Source organism: Furipterus horrens, unplaced genomic scaffold, assembly GCF_987537825.1.
Source record: "Furipterus horrens unplaced genomic scaffold, mFurHor1.1.pri manual_scaffold_3, whole genome shotgun sequence".
Lineage (NCBI taxonomy): Eukaryota > Metazoa > Chordata > Mammalia > Chiroptera > Furipteridae > Furipterus > Furipterus horrens.
Genome location: NW_028327173.1, coordinates 9,731,804 through 9,753,813, shown reverse-complemented (window position 1 = coordinate 9,753,813; position 22,010 = coordinate 9,731,804). Strand labels below are relative to the sequence as shown.

The following is a 22,010-nucleotide window of genomic DNA, read 5'->3' as shown; positions in this document are numbered from 1 at the left end:
GATCCAGCCTGACTCCTGAGGTCTTTCCTGTACCTTGCTCCTGACTGAGGAGCCCAGTCCACCCTTAACCTCTGGTCTGCTCCTGGTTTATTTATTAAGCAACTGCTGTGAGCTCAGCTAAGGAAATAGGAAATCTCAGATGAAAACCAACAGAAGGTACTCTCATGGAACCCTCCGCAGAGTCCCATTCATCAGACAAGTGCTGGCTTCAGAGGGAGCTGGGGAGACTGGTCACCACAGGGTCAGGTTTCGGCCCAGAGGATCAGCCTCTTGGGCTTGCACAAAAATCAAGGGGAGCCCGTACAAAATGCCAACCACAAAGACTGGCATGGGGGCCTCAGGCCCCATTTTGAGAAACCCAAGGAGCAGAGAGCCCAAATCCCTGCACTGGCTGTGCCGTTTTAGGCAACTCAGCTGACCGCTCTGGGCCTCGCTTTCCTCATCCCTAAACTGGAGCTCCTTTCGATTCCTAGGGCTGCCCTGAAGGTGAAATGACATCCCACACGATGCCCGGCCCACAGAAAGCCGCGTTAGGGGATCTGCAATTTGTGGTGAGAGTTGGGAAGGGCCTCCTACCGCACGCAGCTCAGCCCCGTCGAGCGAGGAGAACCCCGGAGCGGAGGTGAGCTCGCTGGGCGCCTGCAGGCCGCTGCGACCGAGCAGGCCCCCGCCTCTTCCCGCCCACCCCGGCCCGCGAGACCCGGGCAGGATCGGAACAGGACGCGGGCAGGATGTCCGCAGAGCCCGTGGGCGCGCGCTCCGGCCGCCAGGCCTGGCAGCGGCGGGGTTGCAGCGAGTGTGCCCCGAGCGCCCCCTGCGCCCGGGACTCGGCTCCAGCCCGCCTCTGCGCGCGCTCGCCTTCCCGCCCTCGGCGCGCCGCAACCTCAGCCCCGGGGCCCCGCCCGCGCGCCCTGCCGCCTCCTCGCGTCGGAGCGCTCCCCTCGTGCCCGAGACTCCGGCCCGCGGGAGCGCGCGCGGCTGGCCTACCTTCGCGCTTGGCAGCCGCCGCCGCGGAGGCCGGGCGGGTCCGGCGGGGCGGGGACGAGGGGCGGAGCCTCCTCCCGACCAGCCCGCCTCCCCGCGGAGGGCGCGCCCTGGGGCCGAGGCCCGGGCGGGGCCGGGGCGGGGCCGGGGCGGGGCCGGGGCCGCGGGGCGCGTGCAGCCGGGGTCTGTGTAGAGCGCCTACTTCGGACAGGCACCGGTTGAGGTCTCTTCATCGATCGTATTTACTGCTTCGGACAACCCAGCGAGTAGGGATTATTTGCTCTTTTTGCATAAACGGGGAATTGAAGATTAAGCAGGTCGTGCAAGGTCTGGTACCTGCAAGGTGGCAGAGCATAATCCGAACCCAGAGCCAGCTGCCTAGTCCCCTTACGGTCTCGGGTCCTGCTTCCTGGCCTTAAAGGCCTTACATGCCCAAACTCTGGCCTCACCCCATCGCCCAGTCAGCAAGAGGGAACATTCCCGCCCGCCCCCTCGGAACCCAGTGTAGCAATAGTGAGGTTGCAAAGACTTGACCTGTAGGGATAATATCTTTGTTTTTCTGATTGTCCAGCAACCTTGGATGAGGTCCTCTGGCCTCAGTTTATCTGCAAAATGGTGGAACCTCGTCTGCTGCCCATTCCTTCTCAGAAGCTCATGCGCCTCCGCCAAATGGGATGGGATAAAACCAAAGAGGAAACTATGCTGTAGACACTAAGCTGTGATTTCGTTTCCCTTGTAAGGACGCAGTAGGCTCCCCCCGCCTCCCTCTGTTCTTGAAGGCATTGGAGCAAATCATCCATCTCAAAGGGGTAGGCTGGTCTGAATCTCCAGGGCTGAGGGAGGGGTGTGCTTTGTTTGAAAAAGCATATTGAATTTTATGATTTTATAGTTGGGAAACAATAAATACCAGGAAAGAACAGAAGCAGTCCTGTGGCTATGGTTCTGCCTGTCCCCATGGTGGGAGGGGGGTGAGTGGGCATTTCCTTTGTCAAAGACGAGCCTGCTTGTTACATCTGAGAAGCCACCCTAGCGCTGCCAATGTGCCCTTTAGGCTCTGTGACCTGGGGGTGGCGCAGGCAAGGCTATGGTCTGGGCCAGGGCTGAGAGCTATTTGTCGACAGAGATTGGATCAATCCCTGGGACTGGGGGTATGGAGGGTATGGGAGGGGTGCAAGGTTCGGAGGAGAAGGGCACAGTTGCCCTGAGCTGTCTCTGGCCCAGCCTAGGGGAGGGCTAACTGACCTCTGCCAGTGAGCCCCACTGGTCCCCCAGGTGCCCCAGCATGGCCCAGGTCTGTGTCACCCTGTCTGAGTCCCTACCCAGGCCCTGACAGGCTGATGACCTCACCAGTTCACTTCAGATTTTGCCTGTCCCTGCAGAGCCCTCATTCTGGAGTGTTCCTCGCAGCACCGGGAACCATCCTTTTCCCCCCCTCCAAGAGACCTGGCCCACGCCTGGGACTTTCCAGACCCCTCCCCATCAGGTCTCCCTTGGTGAACAGTCCCTGCACGTCACAGGCAACCTGTACTGGCTGCTTCCGCTTATATTTTCTCACCTGTCCAAAGTCCCTCCAAACGTTTCTGTGAAGTGGGTTGCAAAGCAGGTTCTAGGATTATTTCCATTTTACAGATGAGGAGACCGAGACTCAGAGACATAAAGTCATTTGCCCAAGGACACAGCAGGAGATTCAGTGGCTTCTAAGCCATGCTCTTTCCTACACACCCTGGTGCATCCCTTGAGATTTGGGGAGGACAGCAGACACAGGTCCCCTCTCCTAGACCCTCTTAGCTCCTGAGCCCAAGGAATCTCCTGCAGGGAGGCAGATACTTAGACCAGCCTCCTCAGGAGGCCTCCGGCTCCCTTCTCTGTAACAAGACTGGGTCCCCTGATGTGCTGACTCAGTGGCTCAGCTCAGGCTGCCCCATGGTCATTTGAATCCCCAGGGCTGCTGCCTGCCAGCCACCCTGCCCCATAACCAGGTGGCACTCAGTACAGCAACCCCAGGATCAACCATCAGAAGGAAATTGTGCTAGGTGCTCACCTGCTCACTGCAGAGGATTCTAATTCTGCAACTCAGGTAACAGGGAAACACAGTGACAGAGTTACCTTCCCCAGGTTGCGAGGGCCAAGTGCCTGCCTAGTCCAGGCGCTAGGCTGGGTTGGACTATGACCCCCATCCGCAAAACCACATTAACCAGGAGACAGAGTTTGGGTGTTCCAGTTAACTGGATTTGATGGATATCTTAAAGCTAACTTGCAAAGTCTTTCTCTAATGCCTGACTTCATATTTTTTAACAGTTTTAAAAGATTTTTTTTTTAATTTATTTTTAGAGAGAGGGGAAGGGAGGAAGAAAGAGAGGGAGAGAAACACTGATGTGAGAGAGAAACATGGATGTTGCCTCTCGTATACCCCCCGACTGGGGACCAAACCTGCAACTCAGTCATGGGCCCTGACCTGGAATTGAACCAGTGACCTTTCACCAGTGACCAGCACCCAACCAACTGAGCCAGGACAGGCAGGGCAATATAATGCCCGACTTTAATAGCAAAAATTAAAAAGACTGAAATGTCCAGCAGTGGGGGACTTTCACATGTAAGTCATGGGTTGTTCATTTAATAGACTACTATGAAGTCATTCTGAATATTACAAAAGAACATTCAGTGACTGGAGAAATGGTGACAAGATATTAAGTGAAAGGTTTCAGAACAGTGGGACAGAACAAGCTCATATTTGTAAAAGAAAAAATATTTCTTATGTACAGATATAGTAGGAAAAAGATGAGAAGACACCAAAATTTTAACCACGCTCTACATCATGGGGTGTTGGTATGAAAGATGATCTTTTAAATGTAGATTTTCATTCATTCTTTGAAAATATAGTATATTTACATGGCTCAAGTTCAAGTAATAGAGAAAGTCAGAAGTATCTCTCCCATCCCTGTCTCCTAATCAGCCAGATACTTTATGCACATAAAGTATGTATTTTTCCCTTCCCACGGTTTTTAAAGGTTTTATTTATTTATTTTTAGAAAGAGGGAAAGTAAGGGAGAGAGGGAGAGAAACATTTGATTGCATCTTGCACGCCCCCTATTGGGGACCTGGTCCACAGCACAGGCATGTGTCCTGACCGGGAATTGAACCAGTGACCTTTGATTCACAGGCTGGCACTCAATCCACTGAGCCACACCAGCCAGGGCTTCCCGTTTTTTTAATGCAAAAGAGAGCATATTATATCTACACTTTATTCTGTACTTTGCTGCCTGTCCTTGATATAACTTAGCAACCATTCCTTATCAACATATAAAGACCTTTTTCATTCTTTGTCTCACCCCCCCACACACACACACCCCAGATATCTAGTATTCCACTGTTTAGATGTACCTACATTTATATAATTCATCCCTTACTGGTGGACATTGTAGTGGGTAGACTGTAGTGAGTCCTGTGTCCCCCCCCCCCCCCCCTGCAAAGGAATGTCCAATTGCTAACCCCCAATACCAGGGAATGTGACTTCATTTGGGAGTAGGGCCCTTGCAGATGTAATTAAGGATCTTGACATGAAATCATTTAGGTTCTACCTGAACTCAGGGGTGGGCCCTAAGTCCACTACAGGGTGCCCTTACAGGAAGAGGAAAGGAACACACAGGGAAACACGGAGAAGACCATGTGAAGACAGAAACAGACTGGTGTTATGCTCCTAAAAGCCGAGAAATGCTTGGCGCCACCAGAAACTTGAAGAGCCTTTGGAAGGAGCATGGCCCTGCTGATGTCTTGGTATCAGACTTCTAGCCTCCAGAGCTGGGAGAGAATAAATTTGTGTTGTTTTAAGCTGCCCAGCTTGTGGTGATTTGTTACTTCAGCCCTAGTTAACTAACACATAAGTAGACTTCTAAGATGACCCTGGATGATCCTGCCTGCTGATATTTATATCCTCGTGTAATCCATTCCCATCCAACCGTGGGTGGGGCCTGAAACTTGCTTCTACCCAGTAGAAGTTAGCCAAGGTGACGGCACGTCACTTCTCAGATTAAGACTGTGAACGCCATCTTGCTCTCTTGCTGGCACTCTTGCTTGCTTCCTTTTTTTAACAAAATATTTTATTTATTTACTTTTAGAAAGAGGGGAAGGGAAGAAGAAAGAAATGGAGGGAAACATCAGTGTTGGAGAGATTCAATCAGTTGCCTCTCCTACGCCCTCAGTTGCCTCTTGCACAGGTCCAACTGGGGACCTGGACTGCAACCCAGGCATGTGCCCCGACTGGGAATCGAACTGGCAACCTTTGGGTTCACAGGCCGGCGCTAAATCAACTGAGCCACACCAGCCAGGGCTGCTTGCTCACTTTGTTGAAGCTAACTGCCAAGTGGCAAGAAAATGAGTGATCTCTGTCCAAGAGTCAACAAGGAACGGAATGGAATCCTCAGCAAGCCTGGATGTGGATCCTCCCCTGTTGAGCCTTAAGATGACACTGCAGCCTCAGCTGACAGCTTGACTGCAGCCCGTGAGACAAGTGGAGACAGAGGACCCGCTGAGCTGCACCTGGGTTCCCGACCTACAGAAACCACAAGACCATACTGTGTGTGGGTTTAAGCTTCTGTGTTTTGGGATGACTGTTACCCAGCAATAGATACACAGCCTATTTCCAATCTTTTGCTATGGCAATATTACATATGGTTGTTAGTATTCTTTGTGTTTTTGTTTTCATATCAACATTACATCAGTAATCAGGAAAAAAACAAAGTATGTCCGCATTCAAGTTGCAGTGGGGAAAAATTGGTCTTCTGTTCTGTTGATAGCTAATGAACCCCTACTGTGTGCCCATGATCACTTCAGTGGCCTCCAATCACCTATGCAATAAAGCCCCTCCCTCTGCCTGTCATTCAATACCTGCCATATTATATCTTCCTTCCTTCCTTCCTTCCTTCCTTCCTTCCTTCTTTTTTTTTCTTTTTCTTTCTTTCTTTCTTTCTTTCTTTTCTTTACTTTTTTTTCTTTCTTTCTTCGACCCTTTGATTAGCAGGCTGGAGCTCAATCCACTGAGCCACGCCAGCCAGGGCTTGGCTTTTTAAATGAACATGGAGGGAATGGGAACGGCCAGATATTAAGCAGGTCTTACATGCCAGTCCTGTGGGCAGCACCGCTCAAGTAGATCAACTTGGTTAGCAGCATGGATGCTGGAGCCAGACGGCCTGGGTTCCAATCCCACCTGTGCCATTTAGCGACTATGTGACTTTGGGCAAATTGCATAATCTCATTGCCCCTCAGTCTCATCATTTGTAAAACTGGGATGAGTACCTACCTCACAGGGCTGTTGGGATGAGTTTTATGTTGAGTGCACAGAACAGGGCCTGGCACGAAGTATTAGATAATAGCTGCTCTCCACCTAAGAGGAGGGTAGGGCTCAAATGAGCATGTTACATGACCTCCCAAGGCCATACAGCCATTAAATCTGTCCCGATTCCTTTCTCACACAGACTTCTACTTCAATTATCCTTCGTTCATTTCTCCTATCAGGGATCTATTGCTGCAGAACAGTATCACCACAAGCTTAGCAGCTTAAAACAACTCATTTACTGTCTGTTTCTATGGCTCAGGATGCTGGGCACATTGTAGCTGGGTCCACTGCACAGCTGCAATCAAGGTGTTGACCAGGGCTGGGGTTCATCTGAAGGATCAACTGGAGAAAGATCAGTTTCAAGCTCATGTGGTTGTAGCAGCCTTCAGTTCCATGCTGACTGCTGGACTAGGAGCTTCAGCTTCTGGTTGGCTGTCAGCCCGCTCTTGTCACACTGACCCTCCACCTGGGGCAGTTCACACAGCATGGCTGCTTGCTTCTTTAAAGACAGCAAGACAGCTGTTGCAAACTCTTGTAATCGTGTAAATAACATCTTGTCATTTTCACCTTATTCTACTGGTTAGAAGTCATGGGTCTAGCCTACACTGAAGATTGATTACACAAGGGCGTGAACACAAGGAGGTGGGGATGGTGGGGGCCACCTTAGGCTCCCTGTACACCTCTGTGTATCCAAATCTTCCCACTACATACAGAGGGAACAGTTCAGGCCTCAACCCTCAAACCAATGCCCACCTACCACCATTTTAGCCAACCACTCCCACCAATTTGGAACCTGCCGTCAGGGGTCTTAGTTAGAGGTGCTGGGTTTGGATCGGGGGGAGGGGGATGGTGTTTCCTAGGTGGCCTGGTCCCATAGCTGTTTTTTTCACTTGGGATTCCAGTTTGGTGGAGAGTTCCAAACTGTCCCTTCCCCCAACACACTTCTCAAGGTACTTTTCAGGTCTGATTTTTTTTCTTTTTCTTCTTTTCAGGTTTGATTCTTGGCAACTGTTTCCTCTCAGCTGCTTCATCATCGCCACCATGAGTAACGGTACCGGGTATGTTACCTGATTCTAGATAAAGGTGACTAAGGTCAAAGTATATAATGGGCACCTGCCAGCACTTTATATACGCCACTTGAGTGACACTTTGGCTGAGGAAGGAGCCTGGGGTCACACATCTGACCAGGAGACAGTCTAGGCCCAAAGCCCAGGTCTGTCTCCAGAACCCAACTGCTTACTTTCAATGGCATGTACTTCTCATAAAGGGATTCCTCTAAGTCCACACTTCCCCATTCTCAGCCTCCAAGCACTTAGACAGATGGGAAGTAATGGAAAACAGACAAAAACAGCTTTCTCCTCCTAAGAATCCTTTGATGTAATTTCCTCATCCTTACTCAATGGGCACGAGGATCCTCAATTCTAATTTTGTCCTCCCTATACTGAGTAGCTATTTCCATGTCAAAAATAAAAACTACTTGTCCTGACCAGTGTGGCTCAGTTGGTTGGGCGTCGTACCATAAAGCAAAAGGTTGCAGTTTCGATTCCTGGTCAGGGCACAGGCCTGGGTGGTGGATTTAGTCCCTGGTCAGGGCACAAACGAGAGGGAACAAACTGAAGTTTCTCTCTCCCTCCTTTTCCCTCTCTCTAAAAATATATTTTAAAAAAACAACAAACAACAAAAAATGAGAAAAATCCTCAGGCAGAAATGCATGGCCTTTTTAACTCTATCTTTTGGCTTCTGTGTGCCTGTAGGTCCTTAGTATTTAGGGTGATGCTTCCACAGGGAGGTCTTGGTGGGAGGCAGGGGCCCTCTCCCATGTTGGATGGCCCGGAGACCAGAATGTCGCCAAATGGCAAAGACTACTCTTCTGGGTGCACAGGAGAGAAGTTACTGATTGCCTTAGGGCAGTGGTTCTCAACCTTCCTAATGCCACGACCCTTTAATACAGTTCTTCATGTTGTGGTGACCCCCAACCATAAAATTATTTTTGTTGCTACTTCGTAACTGTAATTGTATACTGTTATGAATCATAATGTAAATATCTGATATGCAGGATGTATTTTCATTGTTACAAATTGATTGAGAACCGCTGCCTTAGGGGAATGGGCCAAATTCTCTCACTCTGGCCAATTTGACACCCTGGCCCAGACTTCACATGTGTACACGTGATCAGTGGTGAGAGATGGTTGTGTTGTGTGCTAGTTGTAGCATCCTGCAAGGTTTTGGGCCATGCCACCAAAAATGTGTTTGTCTTTGACATGCATTGACAGTAGTAAAATTTATTTTTTTTATCTTCGAAATCTGGTCCCACTAAAAGGCCAATACTTTTGTCAGTTCATCATCTTGACCCTTCAAAAAAGAAAACTCTCAATTAAGAGGTAAAATTGATATAAGCCATTTTAGAGGTATGCTCAGGTAAAATTATTTCTTATGAACCAGCAATACAGGCAATCCTAGTGACCCTCTGTCATGTAGCCCCTGCAGGAGAAGAGCTGCCTGCAAACAAGGCGCTTCAGAAACCATCAGGAACACCCCAACCCACCAGGAACTGCACCGTGAGCCCGTGAACCCACACAGCTGCCAGTGGACAGGAAGGCTGAAACCCGCCTCCCTCCAAAGAACAGCTTCCCCTTTCCTGCCCCAAGGCCGTTCCACCTGGCTTCCTGTGCCCGCCTTGGCCCTGCACTGCCTACCTGGCCTGGAAGACACGGAAACCAGGCCACTTGGCCCCGATGAACACTGCTTCCTGGAGCTCAGAGCAGTGCCTGCGGCCAACAGAGAAGGCTTTCAGAGGCGCTGGCTGGGGCCTAGCGCAGGAACAGTCCCTTTTGCAAAGATAACAAGTTAGTGCGGGTCAGCCCATGAGCAAAGCGAAGATTAAAACTTTTAGAAAGCTGGTTAACACTCCCAGTTTTCCTGATTGTCCATTCAAGCTGCAGCCTATGAACCTGCTAGGGGCCAGGAAGGAAGCCCTCCTCGGGAAATGCCTTGAAGCAGGGGCTGCAGACAACGGGAGTGCAGAGAGCTCCCCTCGCGAAGTGATCCCGTGACCCCCGTAATCCCTGAGAAGGGCGATCTGAATCCAGGCAGCACACTCAACCCCTTCTTTTGCTTTTGGAGGCTTGTGTTTATTATGGGTCATTGTGATGCAAATAGTCTCAGAGTCTCTCTCAAGTCAAGAGGACAGACAGGGACAGGGATCCTGGAGCTTTTCTCCTCCTGTGTTCTGGTTGCATACTTGAGTCCCAGGAAACAGTGTGACATGGTGCCAATGTTACTGCCTAACATTCCCAGTCTTTGAAGAGAGTCAGGCAAGGAGGAGAGTAGAGTGATGCTCCGAAGAGAGGCTGGCCCGGGAGTGCTTCGTCCTCCTTCCTCTGGCCCAGATGAGGCAGCTCCTCTCCAGAAGTTGTAGGCGAGAATAAAGAGTTGGGCTCAGGTCAGAACTGGACCCAGCCTGTGCCTGGCTGAGCCTGGCTGGAAGTCGCCCTGTAAGGGGAAGACAGGGAAGCGGGGGAGGATTTAGATGCTTGAAAATCATAAAGCAGATAAAAGGTGGGTGGATTAACTCTGGAGAAGTCAGCCCCTGAGTATTCTAGAGCAGCCATCAGCAAACTATAGCTCAGGGACCAAATCTAACCCCCTTTATTTTATAAATAAAGTTTAATTGGTACACAGCCATGCAATGACCATTCATTTACATATTATCTGTGGCTACCTGTGAGCCAGAAGAGCAGAACTGAGTAGTTAGAATAGAGACCGTACGGCCTACAAAGTCTGCGCTGCTTGCTATCTAGTTCTTCATAGAAAATACAGTATGTGCTGACTCCTGTCCTGGGCCCTGTCCACATAAACAGCGGTGCGGTAGGATTTTAGTATCTCTTCACCCTGACCCCAGGTAAAGGCTCCACATTTTATGGGGTCAGCGAAGGCAAGAGACCTGGCCTCAGAGGTCCCATGAGGACAGGCCAAGGCTAGAACCCAGGCTGACTCGCAGATGCTAGTTCTGGGGTAGGTGGGGTTAGGAGGGGGAAGAAGTCGGTACTGGGGACAAGCCAAAACACTTGTGAGGTGGTTTAAAGACCAGAGAGAGCTGTACAAGCTGGCCCCAGGCTATCTAGCAGTGGAGAGCAACAGAAAGTCTTCATGGACAGAAACATGCCACTCAAGCAAGTGCTTTGAGGCTCTGTCCTCTGGCCAGCCTGAAAATGGCCAAATCAGAGCGATGGCTTCAAACATCAGAAGGAAGGTTTTGGAGCAATCCCAGGTTTTCAGAACAACGGCCTTGGCCCAAGTCCTCCCCCCAGCCCCAGAGAATGTGACCCTCCTCACCCTGTGGATTTTGTGAAGTCTCCCCAGATGTCAGCGGTGGCGGTAGACGCAGGCTTGGACTGTGGCCAGGACACAGTGGCACCCTCTGGTGATGTCCCAAGTCCAGTGGGTAGGGAGAGAGGTAAAAAAGACAGGAATCAGTGACCCTGAAATCAATCTCATAATTCCGAGTGGCTGAGAGAGATACACACAGAGACGTGCTTTCGGGCAACAAAACACCAACAAACTGCCACATTTCTACCATCTTCTCGTGAGCCTTGAAGGCTCCTGGAGCAAAGCAGAAATACACACACGAGGTGGAGGGGAGGGAGCCAGTGAGAGCGGGTCACACGTCCTCTGTCACGCATACCTGAAGGTGACCCTTTCATTTTATTTTCAATACAATGCGGGCTAACAAATGTGAGTACTTACAATATTCCTAAGGGCTATACATGGATGATCACATTTGATCCCTGCAAGAGACCTGCATTGTAGGTATCACTACCACCCCATCCTACAGATGAGAAAGCTGAGGCACAGAGAAGTGGCAACTTTCTGAGTACCACACTGCTGGTAAGCTAGAATTTGAACTCAGTCTGTCTGGGTTTACGGCATATACAGGAGTGGACAAAAGTAGGTTAATAATAAATAATAATGATACAGTAATAAATAATTACAAACTGTGTGTACTCAACTATAAACCTACTTTTGAACAATTTATTCTTATATATTATTATATTATTATTAACCTACTTTTGCATACCCCTCTAGTAAGTGCTCAGTAAATGTCAGCTAGTCATGACTCTTATTTACCCAATACCATTTAGTTGTAGACACACCAACTGCCTGTCTTTCACATTAGTACATAAGCCCTGGACAGCCGTATCCCCAGGGCCTAAAATGCTACCTGACACACAACAGGTTCTCCATATTATTTGTTAAAAATGCACCAGGAACGAGGGAAGGCCTAGACAGTGGTGCTCAGACCTCAGTGAGCATACAAATAACGTTAAGAACAGATTCCTGCCCTGCCCCAAGAGGTGCCCAGGCAAGTGGCCCTGTGACCCCACTGAGAACCAAGGCTGAAAGAGTAATTCCTGGGGCAGGGGCAGGGGGCTCACTGCCTGCTATCCCCACCACTCTCCTGGGATCGGGTTCCCCACCGGGATGAAGTAAACCCTGACCTCCAGATAGGGGAGTCAATGTCCACAACCCTTAAACAGAAAGGAAGCAGGCTTCCTGCCTGCCTAGATCTTGTCCCCAAGAAGCTCGTGAGCACTGTGCAGAGAAAGTGAGCTGGTATCAGTCACCCAGCCTGGGGAGGGCCGGAGACATCAAGCTGGGGCGGGAAGGCAGGGTGGGCAGGCCGAGGGAGAGGGCTGGCACTCCAGCGCTATCAGAGGCCAGCACTCAGGACTAACTTCTGGAATTCCGGGGTCTCCAGAAGGCATCGCTGGCATCCTGGAACAAGCACCACATAGCTTATTGGGGGAGCTGCCCCTCAGTTTCTCAGCACCCCGATGGCCTTACCAAGGGGCTGCTCCAAACTACATCTCCAGCTTTATTTCTCACCACTCACCTTGTGTTCTTATACTCATCCATCTCCCTTAACACACCAGGGGTTTTAGGAGTCCGAGCCCTAGTCAGCTCTCTCTGTGCAGAACCCCAAGCGTCCCCTGCCCCCATCTCCTTCCTTCGGGGCCCAGCTCAGTGCTGCCTCTTTCGTGAAGCCTCCCCCGATCCCAAAGGCTGGTAGTGAGTCTCCAGTCTTTGTGCCCGTGACTCCTGTCTCCTACTAGACATGAGGGCCCCATGAGCAGACTGTGTCTCCATCACCCACTCATTCAATACCCACCGAACAGCCTCTGAGACCAGGAACCCACTTGATGACCTCCCAGGGACAAATATGTTGAAATACCTGCCCATCAGAGGAGGAAAGACACCCTGAAGGGGTAAGTGGTGGGTGTTAGGGGAACAGAGGAACCCTTTACCCAGTGTGGCAGGATCAGCTTTACGGTGTTCACCTTCTAGTTGGTCACATACAGCTACTAAATGACAGGTCAATGAGCACCGGAGGGAAAGCCATGGGCCCTAGCTGCTGGCAGGGAGAAGAACCCACTTAGCATCAAGTACAGCCGCCCTCACCAAACACTCACCTGAACTGGGAGCAACTTCTGGCTGGACAAGGGACCCCCCTACAGAAATTTGCTCCCCAGGGGGAGGGATCAGGGTGGAGGTTTTCGCCCCTGGGGGAGGGGGAAGCAGGCTCAGTCCTCCTGTGCTGGCAGGCCGGGCTCGGGGAGTCCCGGCTGCTCCTTCCTTCTTCTTCATGTTCTAAAGACAGGCGAGGAATGTGAACCAGTCAGTTCTGCTGGGGCTGCACTGCTATCGGAAAACCCCGCAGGGTGACCCCCAGGTTCCAAATGTGTACACAGCCAGCAGATGGTCAAGATCTGTCTAGCACTTTCATTGCTACGGATGTATTCTGGGCCTCACAATATTAATGCTACCAAAAACACATGTGATTTTAAAACCCAGCGCCCAAATTTATTAATCAAATCAAACCTATTATGATACACCATTACACACCCACCCAAATAGCTAAAACATAGAGCATCAAGTGTTGACAACGGTATGGAGCAGCCAGAACACGCATACACTGCTGGTGGTCGTGGCAGCTGCGCAACTCCTGTGAAGAACTGATGGCCCTGCCATTAATTCCCCTCCCCGATACCGACCCCACAGAAAGGCAGAGATCTGTGCACCGAAGACATGCCCTCGAGCATCCCCAGCAGCACTACGTGTGACAGCCCCAGACTGGAAACTAGCCAATGTCCGCCACCAGCCACATGGGTAAATCACTGGATGCGGTCTCACAGTGGGATACGCCGCCACAAGGAGAATGAACAACCTACGCGCAACGGTGTGGAGGCTCCCACCACCCCGGCATCAGTAGGAGAAAGAAGCTGTACACAGAACAGTATGAAGTGTATGATTCAGGTAATAAAAGCTGAAAACAAAACCGAGGGTGTTCAGTCGGGACGGTGGTCACGCGAGGTGGTGGTTACGGGAAGGGGGCAGAAGAGGGGCTTCCAGGGCGCTGATAATCTGCTTCCCGATCTGGGGGCTAGTCTGCGCGGGGAAATGCAGTTTTTAAAAAATTCACTGAGTTCTGCATTTATAATTTGCGCACTTTTCTGTATGCATACCATACTTTAATAAAATATTTTTAAAAATCCTCAGCACCAAGTGTGAGCCAGAAGCCAGCACCAGTTACAAAGATGAAGACAACCTGGGTCCCTACTTATAAGGAAAGCAACAGCTTAACCAAATGCTAAGACCACAGCCCCCAAGTCAAAAGCCCTCAAAGAGCTCAGTGTGAGTCCAGCTGGGCCCACGGTTTCCAGCTCTACGACCCTGGGCAAGCCCCGTAAGCTCTCCAAGCCTCAATTTTCTCACCTGTAAAAGGGGAGAATGTTTAATTCACATGAGAAATTGCCTGAAAACACTACCTGGCACACAGCTGCTCAGTAAATGTTAGTTTCCTCCCAGCAAGAGAAAGAATCACATCCCAACCAGTCCACTGGATTTGACCTGCATTTTCTCTTAAGGGCCAGTTGGCCAACTTCAAGGTCCCAAATCTTCACTAGCACAAAGCAGAAAAGAGGAGAAAGAGATAGTAAGTAAAGAGGAAGAGCATTATTTCAGGGTTACAAAGTTTCTTCAAAATCAAATCCATTTGGTCCTTCGTTTCCCCAAATCATTCCAACTCCACCCTTGCAGTAGGTCAAGGCCAAGTCTTGGCAACCTAGCCAGACCAATCTTTCCTCTTCTCAACAGAAGCTAAGGGGGAAAAGCCAGATGCAGGGCAGCCCAGGACAGACACAGGGAGCCAGGACACCACCACCAGCAGAAAGTGCCCATGACTCCGCATGCCCATCCTGATGCCTTCCTGCCCACAGCACTCCCAAAACTTCCTTACTCTAGGTGCGAGGCCAAAGACGCAGCTTAGAATGGGCACACTGACTTCCAGTCTAATAGCCAGGACAGAATTGCCAGCTCTGGCAACAAGTGACTGATGGTCCTCCTCAACTCAGAGGCTTTGTACATGTTATTCCCTCTGCTTGAGCCACCCTTTGACCCTTCCTCCCTTCTTTATAGGTTGCTTCTTCCAGGAAGCCTTCCTTGGTTCACCTGGGCTACGTGCCTTTCCTGTAGGAACTCATGGCACTGAAGACATCCCTAGGTCATAGAACCTCTCCTACCACGTTGTAATCACATTTTGACTTGCCCATCTCAGCTCATCTCTGGGGACAGCAGAGCCCTCTCATTTACCGCTCCCCACCACCACCACCACCATGTAGTACCTGGAACAAGGTAGTTGCTCAATGAACATCTGCTGAACTGATGGAACTGAATTGTGAGAAAGAGCAATGGGCTCTGTGCTGGGCTTGGTGTGGGGGCCACAGTATCATCCGATCATGGCCAACACAGCCAAGTCAGGGAAAAACTCACCGCAATGTTGAGCTTGATGGTCTGGCCCTCCTTGAAGCCTAGGTCCAATTTGGGGCCTTGGTCTGGGTTCTGGGCTTGTTTTGCAAATTCACACTGCTGTTTCACCCACCTGAGAAGATGACAAAGGGGAGAAAGAGACCAGCTGCCCTACATTCACACTCACATCACTACTACCTGCCATCGGTCTAAGACGAGGCTTTCTACTGCAGCAGGTGGTAGACAAGCGCAGGCTGGGAGTTAGGCCTGAATTCAAATCTTGCCTGCGACACCTAAGTAGCTGTATGCATATCAGCTTCTACATCAGCAAAATGAGTTGACATGTCTATATGCCTTAAAGCCTACTATGAAAATTCAATGAGATCCCTTATGTAGAGGGTTCTAATGCTGGTCTTCAGTAAATCTGAGAACCTGGCCCTTTTCTCCCAAGCACTTGGCATAAGAACTAACAGAAGGACTCCCTCCACCCTAGGGCTCTTAAGGTAGATGGTAAGACAAGACAGATGCTAGGAAGGAGAGGGCAACTAACTGTAAGGTCCCCCACCTTCCATGAAAGAGCCATCCAGGAGCCACTGGGGGCAGGGGCACCATGGTGCACAGGGAAAAGCCAGCCGCCATGTGAGCAGCTACACGGTCCCCACTTGTTGGAAGCCAGAGGGAGAGGCCTACAGATGGCAGGAGAGCAGCCTTTCCTGCCTGCCTTTTAGCTTCAGAAAGGACCACCAGTGCATCTGTTGGGTGGTCTGGGAATCCAAGCTCCATTTTTTATATCAGAGCAACAGACCCAGAAAAGCCACAGGAGCCTGGCAAGGACTCTGGCTGCTCAGGGGCCTGGTAAGGGAAGAAATGTAACCCCTCGAAGTCTGGGCCAGCTGACTAGGGTGGCAGAGATAGGTGTCAGGAAAAGGAGATAATTTCCAAGCAGAGGAGGCCTGGCAGAATGCCGAGATGGCAGCCTGTCCCAAAAGAGAAGTGAGCTGGCAGACAAACCACACACCACCACCTGGGCAGCCTAACCTGGGAAATCATTCTGTCCAGGACCAAGAAGGGAGGAGGCTGAGCACGTGTCCTGCAACCACTCACTTGAAATGGTCCTGCAATGCAACATTGAAGTCAAAGGCATCACCTCGGTCCCCAAAGCCAATTCCAATAAACGCCCGTCGCCCTAGAAGACAGAACACGATCAGTCCCACTTTCCAGGGGCAGAGAAGCCTTTCTCATGAGGAGGAAGCACCAAGACCCTCACGTACCATTCCCATCTTCAATGCGGACAACGAAGTACCGGCTGGAATCCGTCACGCTCTCCACGGCTGTGCCAGGAAACTGATCCACTGGGGCCTGAGCAAAGAGCTCCCCTGAAAGCACAAGGCAGAGTGAGCCCTGAGCCCGCCCCAGCCTGATGCTTCTATCATCCTGCTGGTGCTTTAAGTATTTAACCAAATTATTTTCTACTGAAACCTGTGGTTCTGAGGTGACTGCAATCAAAGTTGAGCTGCATCACAATCAGGGGGCCTAGAGTCTGTAGCTTCTTATTAATTTCTCTGTCCCCCGAGTTTGGTAACTGGGATCTGAGACTCCCCTAGATGCCTTCAACCTGGAGCAGTGGTTCTTGGGCAGGGATGATTTTACTTTCTCTTTCCCCAAGGGACAGCTGGCAATATCTGGAGACTTTTTTGGTTGTTACAACTTGGAGGATCAGGGGACAACTCCTATCTAGTAGAGGCCAGGGATGTTACTCAGTATCTTAAATTTGACTTGACAGCCCACAACACTCACCTGGCTCCAAACATCACTAGTGCTGAGGCTAAGAATCTTTGGCCTAGAGTGACTGGAAACTGAGAGTCAAACATGACCCAGTGGGCATGACCCCAAGCTAAGAGTATCCTGGGTAAGGCTCAGCCCTGAGCAGTGGCTGTTACATTAGGTAGTCACCTTACAGTCAGTTCCCAAGGCCCCCAGAGAGCAGGCGTTGCCATTCCCTTGTGACACCACCTGGGACATCCCAGCAAATCACACAGCCAGAGTTCTCTGGCCCACCCACGGCAGCTGTCCCTTCTAACTCCTCTGCAGACAATACTCACCCTGCCAACCCCATGCTCCAGAACAAATCAATGCTTTGAGTCACCTTGCAGTTCATAAAACAATTGGATGGGTTTCCAATAACCTGGTGAAGTAGGAACTAATGCAGTCCCCATTTCAACACAAAGGAGCCCAGGTGTCAGAGGTCATGTGACTCGCCCAAGGTCCCACAGCTCAGACACAAACGACGCACTTCTGAGAATTCAACTGCCTGTGAATCTGGGCACTTTGTTCCACCCGACAAAGGAAAATTGCTACATATTAGAAAAGGAGATGACTGAATGCCGAGGCACCTGACCAAGCAGGCACTGTGCCCGAACCCTGTTCTGGGGGCTGGTCTATTCCAGGCTGCGCTGCCCTCTACAAACCACCCAGAGGCTCTGGTGGCACAGGATTTACAGAGCGAGGTCCCCAAAAGTGACATCGGTCAGCTACCCCAACACCACCCGGCTTGGCTCGTCCTCTCCCCACAAGAGCTAAGGAGACAGTTCCAGCCCTTCCAGCTAATGGGCGTGGGCAGTCTGGGGAGTTACCATTTCGTCAGTAAACAGAATTCCTGGGAACCGGAGCTCAGCAGCAGAGGGCTGTGTGTCTTCACCCAGCCTGTCTCAAGGCAACCTCTGGGGCTTCCCATTGGGGGGACCCACCTATAGGTCTCCTCTCCTTGGGCTCTAAGAGTAGTATTTTCGTAAGGATCCCCAAAAAGAACAGGTGCTTGGCAGAAAATACTACCTTTAATCCCTGTGGACAGTGGTTTCCACAACTAAAGGTGGGGGAGTGGAAACCGCTTAAAGGTACACTTGGGTCTTCAATTTCCAGGACAGGTTCCCATGAGCCCAGAGGGACCCAGCCAGTCCAGGACTGCCTCTCCCTTCACAGTGGGAAGCCTGGCACCTCAGTCCCACACAGGCCTCCCCTGCTTTTACCTGAGGTCCTGTCCTCCAGCTTGATGTAGGCCACCTGCCCTTTGGCAGTGATCCGCAGCCGGCCACTCCATGATGGCTGGTCCAGCTGCCACTCCGCAGCCCTAAGGGGACAAAAACCACTGAGCCTCTGCCAGAGACTCCAGCTCCAACTACTCCAGAGCTGGCGCTGGGGGTGGAAAGGGCATGTGGGCTGCTGGCTCTCCATCAGGGGTTGGTGAACTTTCTCTGAAAAGTGCCACCTAATCTGTCATGACTACTCACTGTCCCCTTGTTACAGTGAGACCAGTCACACACGGTACATGAGTGCACTGGTGCTTTACAGATTGTAACCGAATGGTCCGAGTATGTCTGTATTTCAGTAAAACTTTGTAAACACTGAAATCTGAATTTCAGATAATTTTTACATCATGAAATAGTCATCTTAAAAAAAAAAAAAAACCCTAGCCATTTAAAAATGTAAAAACCATTTAGCTTGTGAGCAAGCCATACAAAAAAGCAGTGGGTCCTAGTTTGCTGACCCCAGTTTTAGATTACAGAAACCGTCTCTGAAGTAGGACTTCCGGTTTTCTTCCTGGGGCCTGTTGAAGACATTGCTAGGCCGCAGTGATCAGTGACCATTTGGGATCAGAGACCATCATGAAGGGAAAGTAGAGAGGGGAACAATTAATTAGTAACGAAAAGGAGAGCAAGAGGAAAATAAATGGGTATTCAAAAAACATATTCTCAAAGGCAGCCTAGGCAAAAAGAAACCTAGGAAACTATGGACCTATTGTAATGGCTTCTTTTGGCTCTTACGGAGCAGTAAGTTCACATTTTAGTTCTAAGAAGCAGCTCAGGAAAATCCCCAAATAGTAGGAACCTTGGGTGTTTCCACGAGGCTTTCCTTGGAAGTCCCTAAGCATACGCCAGGACGCGAGACCCCAGAACTGTGGACAGAGGTTGTTTGGAAGGCCACACAAATGCACTCTCAATTCACAAGTCAGCAGGCTCAGTTTCAGTTCCTCTTACTAGGGCAGCAGGCCTTAAGATTCAGGCTAAGCAGAGCTCTGAGGCTGAAGTACAAGTGCCGACAGTTTCCTCTGTGCCAAACCAGCCAGCCCTGGCACTTGGCATCCTCACTTTCTGGGAGTCCAAAAGGGGCCAAATCTATTCTGCTGAAGGGGATGGGTGGCTGACAATCCTGGTTTGATGGCCCGTCTCCATTTGATGATAGATAAAAAGCAAGTGTGTCTTTGTTACTATTATTGCTTTTATACTATTTTAAAATTATGTCATGCCCTGGCTGGTGGGTTGAATGCCGGCCTGCAAACTGAAAGGGTGCTGGTTCGATTCCCAGTCAGGGCACATGACCAGGTTGCAGGCTGAGTCCCCAGTTTGGGTCGTGCGAGAGGCAACCACACATTGATGTTTCTCTACCTTTCTCTCTCCCTTCTCCTCTAAAAATAAATAAAAATCTTAAAAAGTAATAAAATAATGTCATGGACGCAGTATTCAATAAAATGAGTTCACTAAAGAATCAGCTATGAGCCATGTTAACACAATCAGAAATTAACAAGAAGCTAGATGTCCACACTCCATCACTCCCGTGAGGCGAGCCAATCCTGTATTCTGTATTCCCAAATAACAAACACGGCCTTCACAAGCCACCCTACAGCCCATCAGTGGCACAAAATAGCCACAGGCCAGGTTGTCTGTATCAGGTACATCTTATTTTCTTTTAATATTTTTCATCTTCTTTTGTTAGGTAATACGTACACACGGTAACACAATACGAACGGTACAGAAAGGTATACAGTAAAAGGACAGGAGGTCCTTTTGAATCCCCGGGCCCCACCTCCCCGTTCCCCTCCCGTGCGGCAGTTCCCTTCCAGATACAAGTATGTGTGTTGATTGTCTCAGGGACATTTCACCAGAGAATTGCGGATGGATTCCGCCCAACTGCCGTAAGCTGTGATAAGATATGAAATTCACGCGAAGGGAGCTGGACGGGGGCGGGGGGGGGGGGTCCCTGGGTTTCCGCCATCAGCTTAGAGGTCCCGGCCGGTTTCGGGCGCCCTTCCTTCCCCTCCGGGATTTCCGCCAGTGAGAGGCCCCCTCCCCGCTTAAGGTTTTTCAAGGATCCCTTCAAGGCCATCAGTTAGCTTTGAAAGAAAAAGGTTTGTGACACCACTCCCGATCACTTTTAGGGTACCTGGAAGCCCACCGCGCCCCAAGCACTACACAGGCTTTAGCGCCTTCCCCGCCACTGGGAGCCTGGTGCATCGGGCCGAGACAGCCGAAAGCCTGACCTCCCTTCCCTGATCTGGCCAGAACGCGGGGACGCCGCAGCATTACCTGCCCCCTCGCCCCTAAACTGGCCGGGACCGTCCTCGGCTCCCAGAGTGGGCGTGTCGGGCGGTGGGGAAGGGGTTAAGTCGGGCTTAGCCTAAGCGGGCGGCGGACGGTCACCTGTAGCCACGGTTGGTAGCCCTCGGTGGGATGCGGTAGACATGGACCTCCGGCTTGACACAGAGCACCGACTCGTACTCGCCCTCCTCCATCTCGCTGTCCGCAGCCCACCAGACTTCCGGCTCCTTCCCAGCCCCGGGGCGGAAGCAGCGCGACTCCGTGACCCTGGTCGGGCTAGAGCGGCGGCTCCCGGCAGCCGGCCTCCTCCGCCCGTGCAGTGCGTCCTCTGCTGGGAGCCCCGACTCCCGACCGACGCTCGGCTCCGCTTTGTGAGAACCGGGGTTTTTGGGGGGCACATACCCCCCCGCCCCGCCCCCCGGGCCCAACAGGCCTCATGGGCTGCAGAGAAACGGCCAATACAGACTCCACCATTGTCTGGTTGCGGGTCATCTCTGTCGCCTCGACACTCATGTCTGGGACCCAGTCGTCTGAGATTCAAAGCTGTAACGACTTACACAGCTCACCCTGAAGACTTTCAGCCTTTGCCTTCCCCCTTCTCCTGACTCTGGAGGACGCAACTGAGGCGTGCCCTCCAAGAGAAACAGTGCGATGCCCCTACCTAGACACCCCTATCCTAACCCTCCATGTGCCCAAGGCCTCCTGTGACCCAACCGACTTGTCTCCAAAGAGGCAAAATTCAGTAACAGAAGTGTGAAACTGAATAAAGAAATCCCGTTTAAAATGGAGTCAGGAGGCGGGAAGAACGAGCACTCAGCACTACCATCCCGCCTCAGTTATGTACCCCAACAGGAAGAAACTACCTTGTATTCCCCAGCAAGAGTCTCCACTGCCCCAGAAGGAGGAAGGAGGGTTTTCTCCTTGCCCAGCAACAAGCCCAGCCAGTGGGCGCCCTCGCGATTCAGCGCATGAGAAGCCATCACCAACCCGGACTCTCACTTTCCTCCAAGGACTTTCCTTCCGAGTACTGCTTCCCACCCTCCTCTTTTTCCTCTGGGCTTGCCTATAGTTCTTTGCTGTAGCCTGCTTGTCCTGAATAAAGCCATCGTTTTGCTGGTAAAAACAACCGGCTGTTTTTATTTTTAAGACCACCATAAGTAATTTAAAAAGAATCCCAGTCTTAACTTGGATTTCTCACAGAATGTTACAGGGGATCCAAGGTCCTAGCACAGATTCCCAAAATCCATTCTCCTCCTCTATCATTCTCTCATTCCTTTCGTAAATATTTATTGAGTGTTTACAATGTGCCAGGTCCGATGTGGGCACAGTGGATCCCAGATCTCTGATTCACCGAATACTCCCAAACTTTCTCCACCCCTTCTACCCTCTCCTCTTTCTCTCCTTGTACTCGCTTTGTATACACCCTTTGTTATATAGGAATGATCAAACCTCTTAAATGAAAATTTTTATTGTAAAATATACATAACATAAATGTTACCATTTTAACCATTTTAAAA

At 50.8% G+C, this 22,010-nt stretch overlaps 1 protein-coding gene across 1 annotated transcript; it reads right to left on the bottom strand.

Moving 5' to 3' along the window:
* Nucleotides 1-9,686: 9,686 nt before the first annotated feature.
* NECAP2 (NECAP endocytosis associated 2) lies at nt 9,687-20,730 on the bottom strand. Its single transcript, XM_090268677.1, has 8 exons — nt 20,596-20,730; nt 18,148-18,248; nt 16,393-16,497; nt 16,226-16,307; nt 15,146-15,254; nt 12,787-12,964; nt 10,652-10,736; nt 9,687-9,808 (listed from the first exon to the last, which is right to left on the bottom strand). Exons 1-8 carry the CDS (start codon nt 20,685-20,687, stop codon nt 9,760-9,762), a joined length of 801 nt encoding a protein of 266 aa, XP_090124803.1. The 5' UTR covers nt 20,688-20,730; the 3' UTR covers nt 9,687-9,759.
* Nucleotides 20,731-22,010: the final 1,280 nt, after the last annotated feature.

Coding starts and splice junctions, on each gene's coding strand:
- NECAP2 (XM_090268677.1), bottom strand. CDS start 20,687: ATGGAGGAGGGCGAGTACGAGTCGGTGCTCTGTGTCAAGCCGGAGGTC. Junction 18,249..20,595: donor GCTACCAACCGTGGCTACAG/GTGACCGTCCGC, acceptor TTGTCCCCTTAG/GGCTGCGGAGTGGCAGCTGG. Junction 16,308..16,392: donor CCGCATTGAAGATGGGAATG/GTACGTGAGGGT, acceptor TCTGTCTTCTAG/GGCGACGGGCGTTTATTGGA.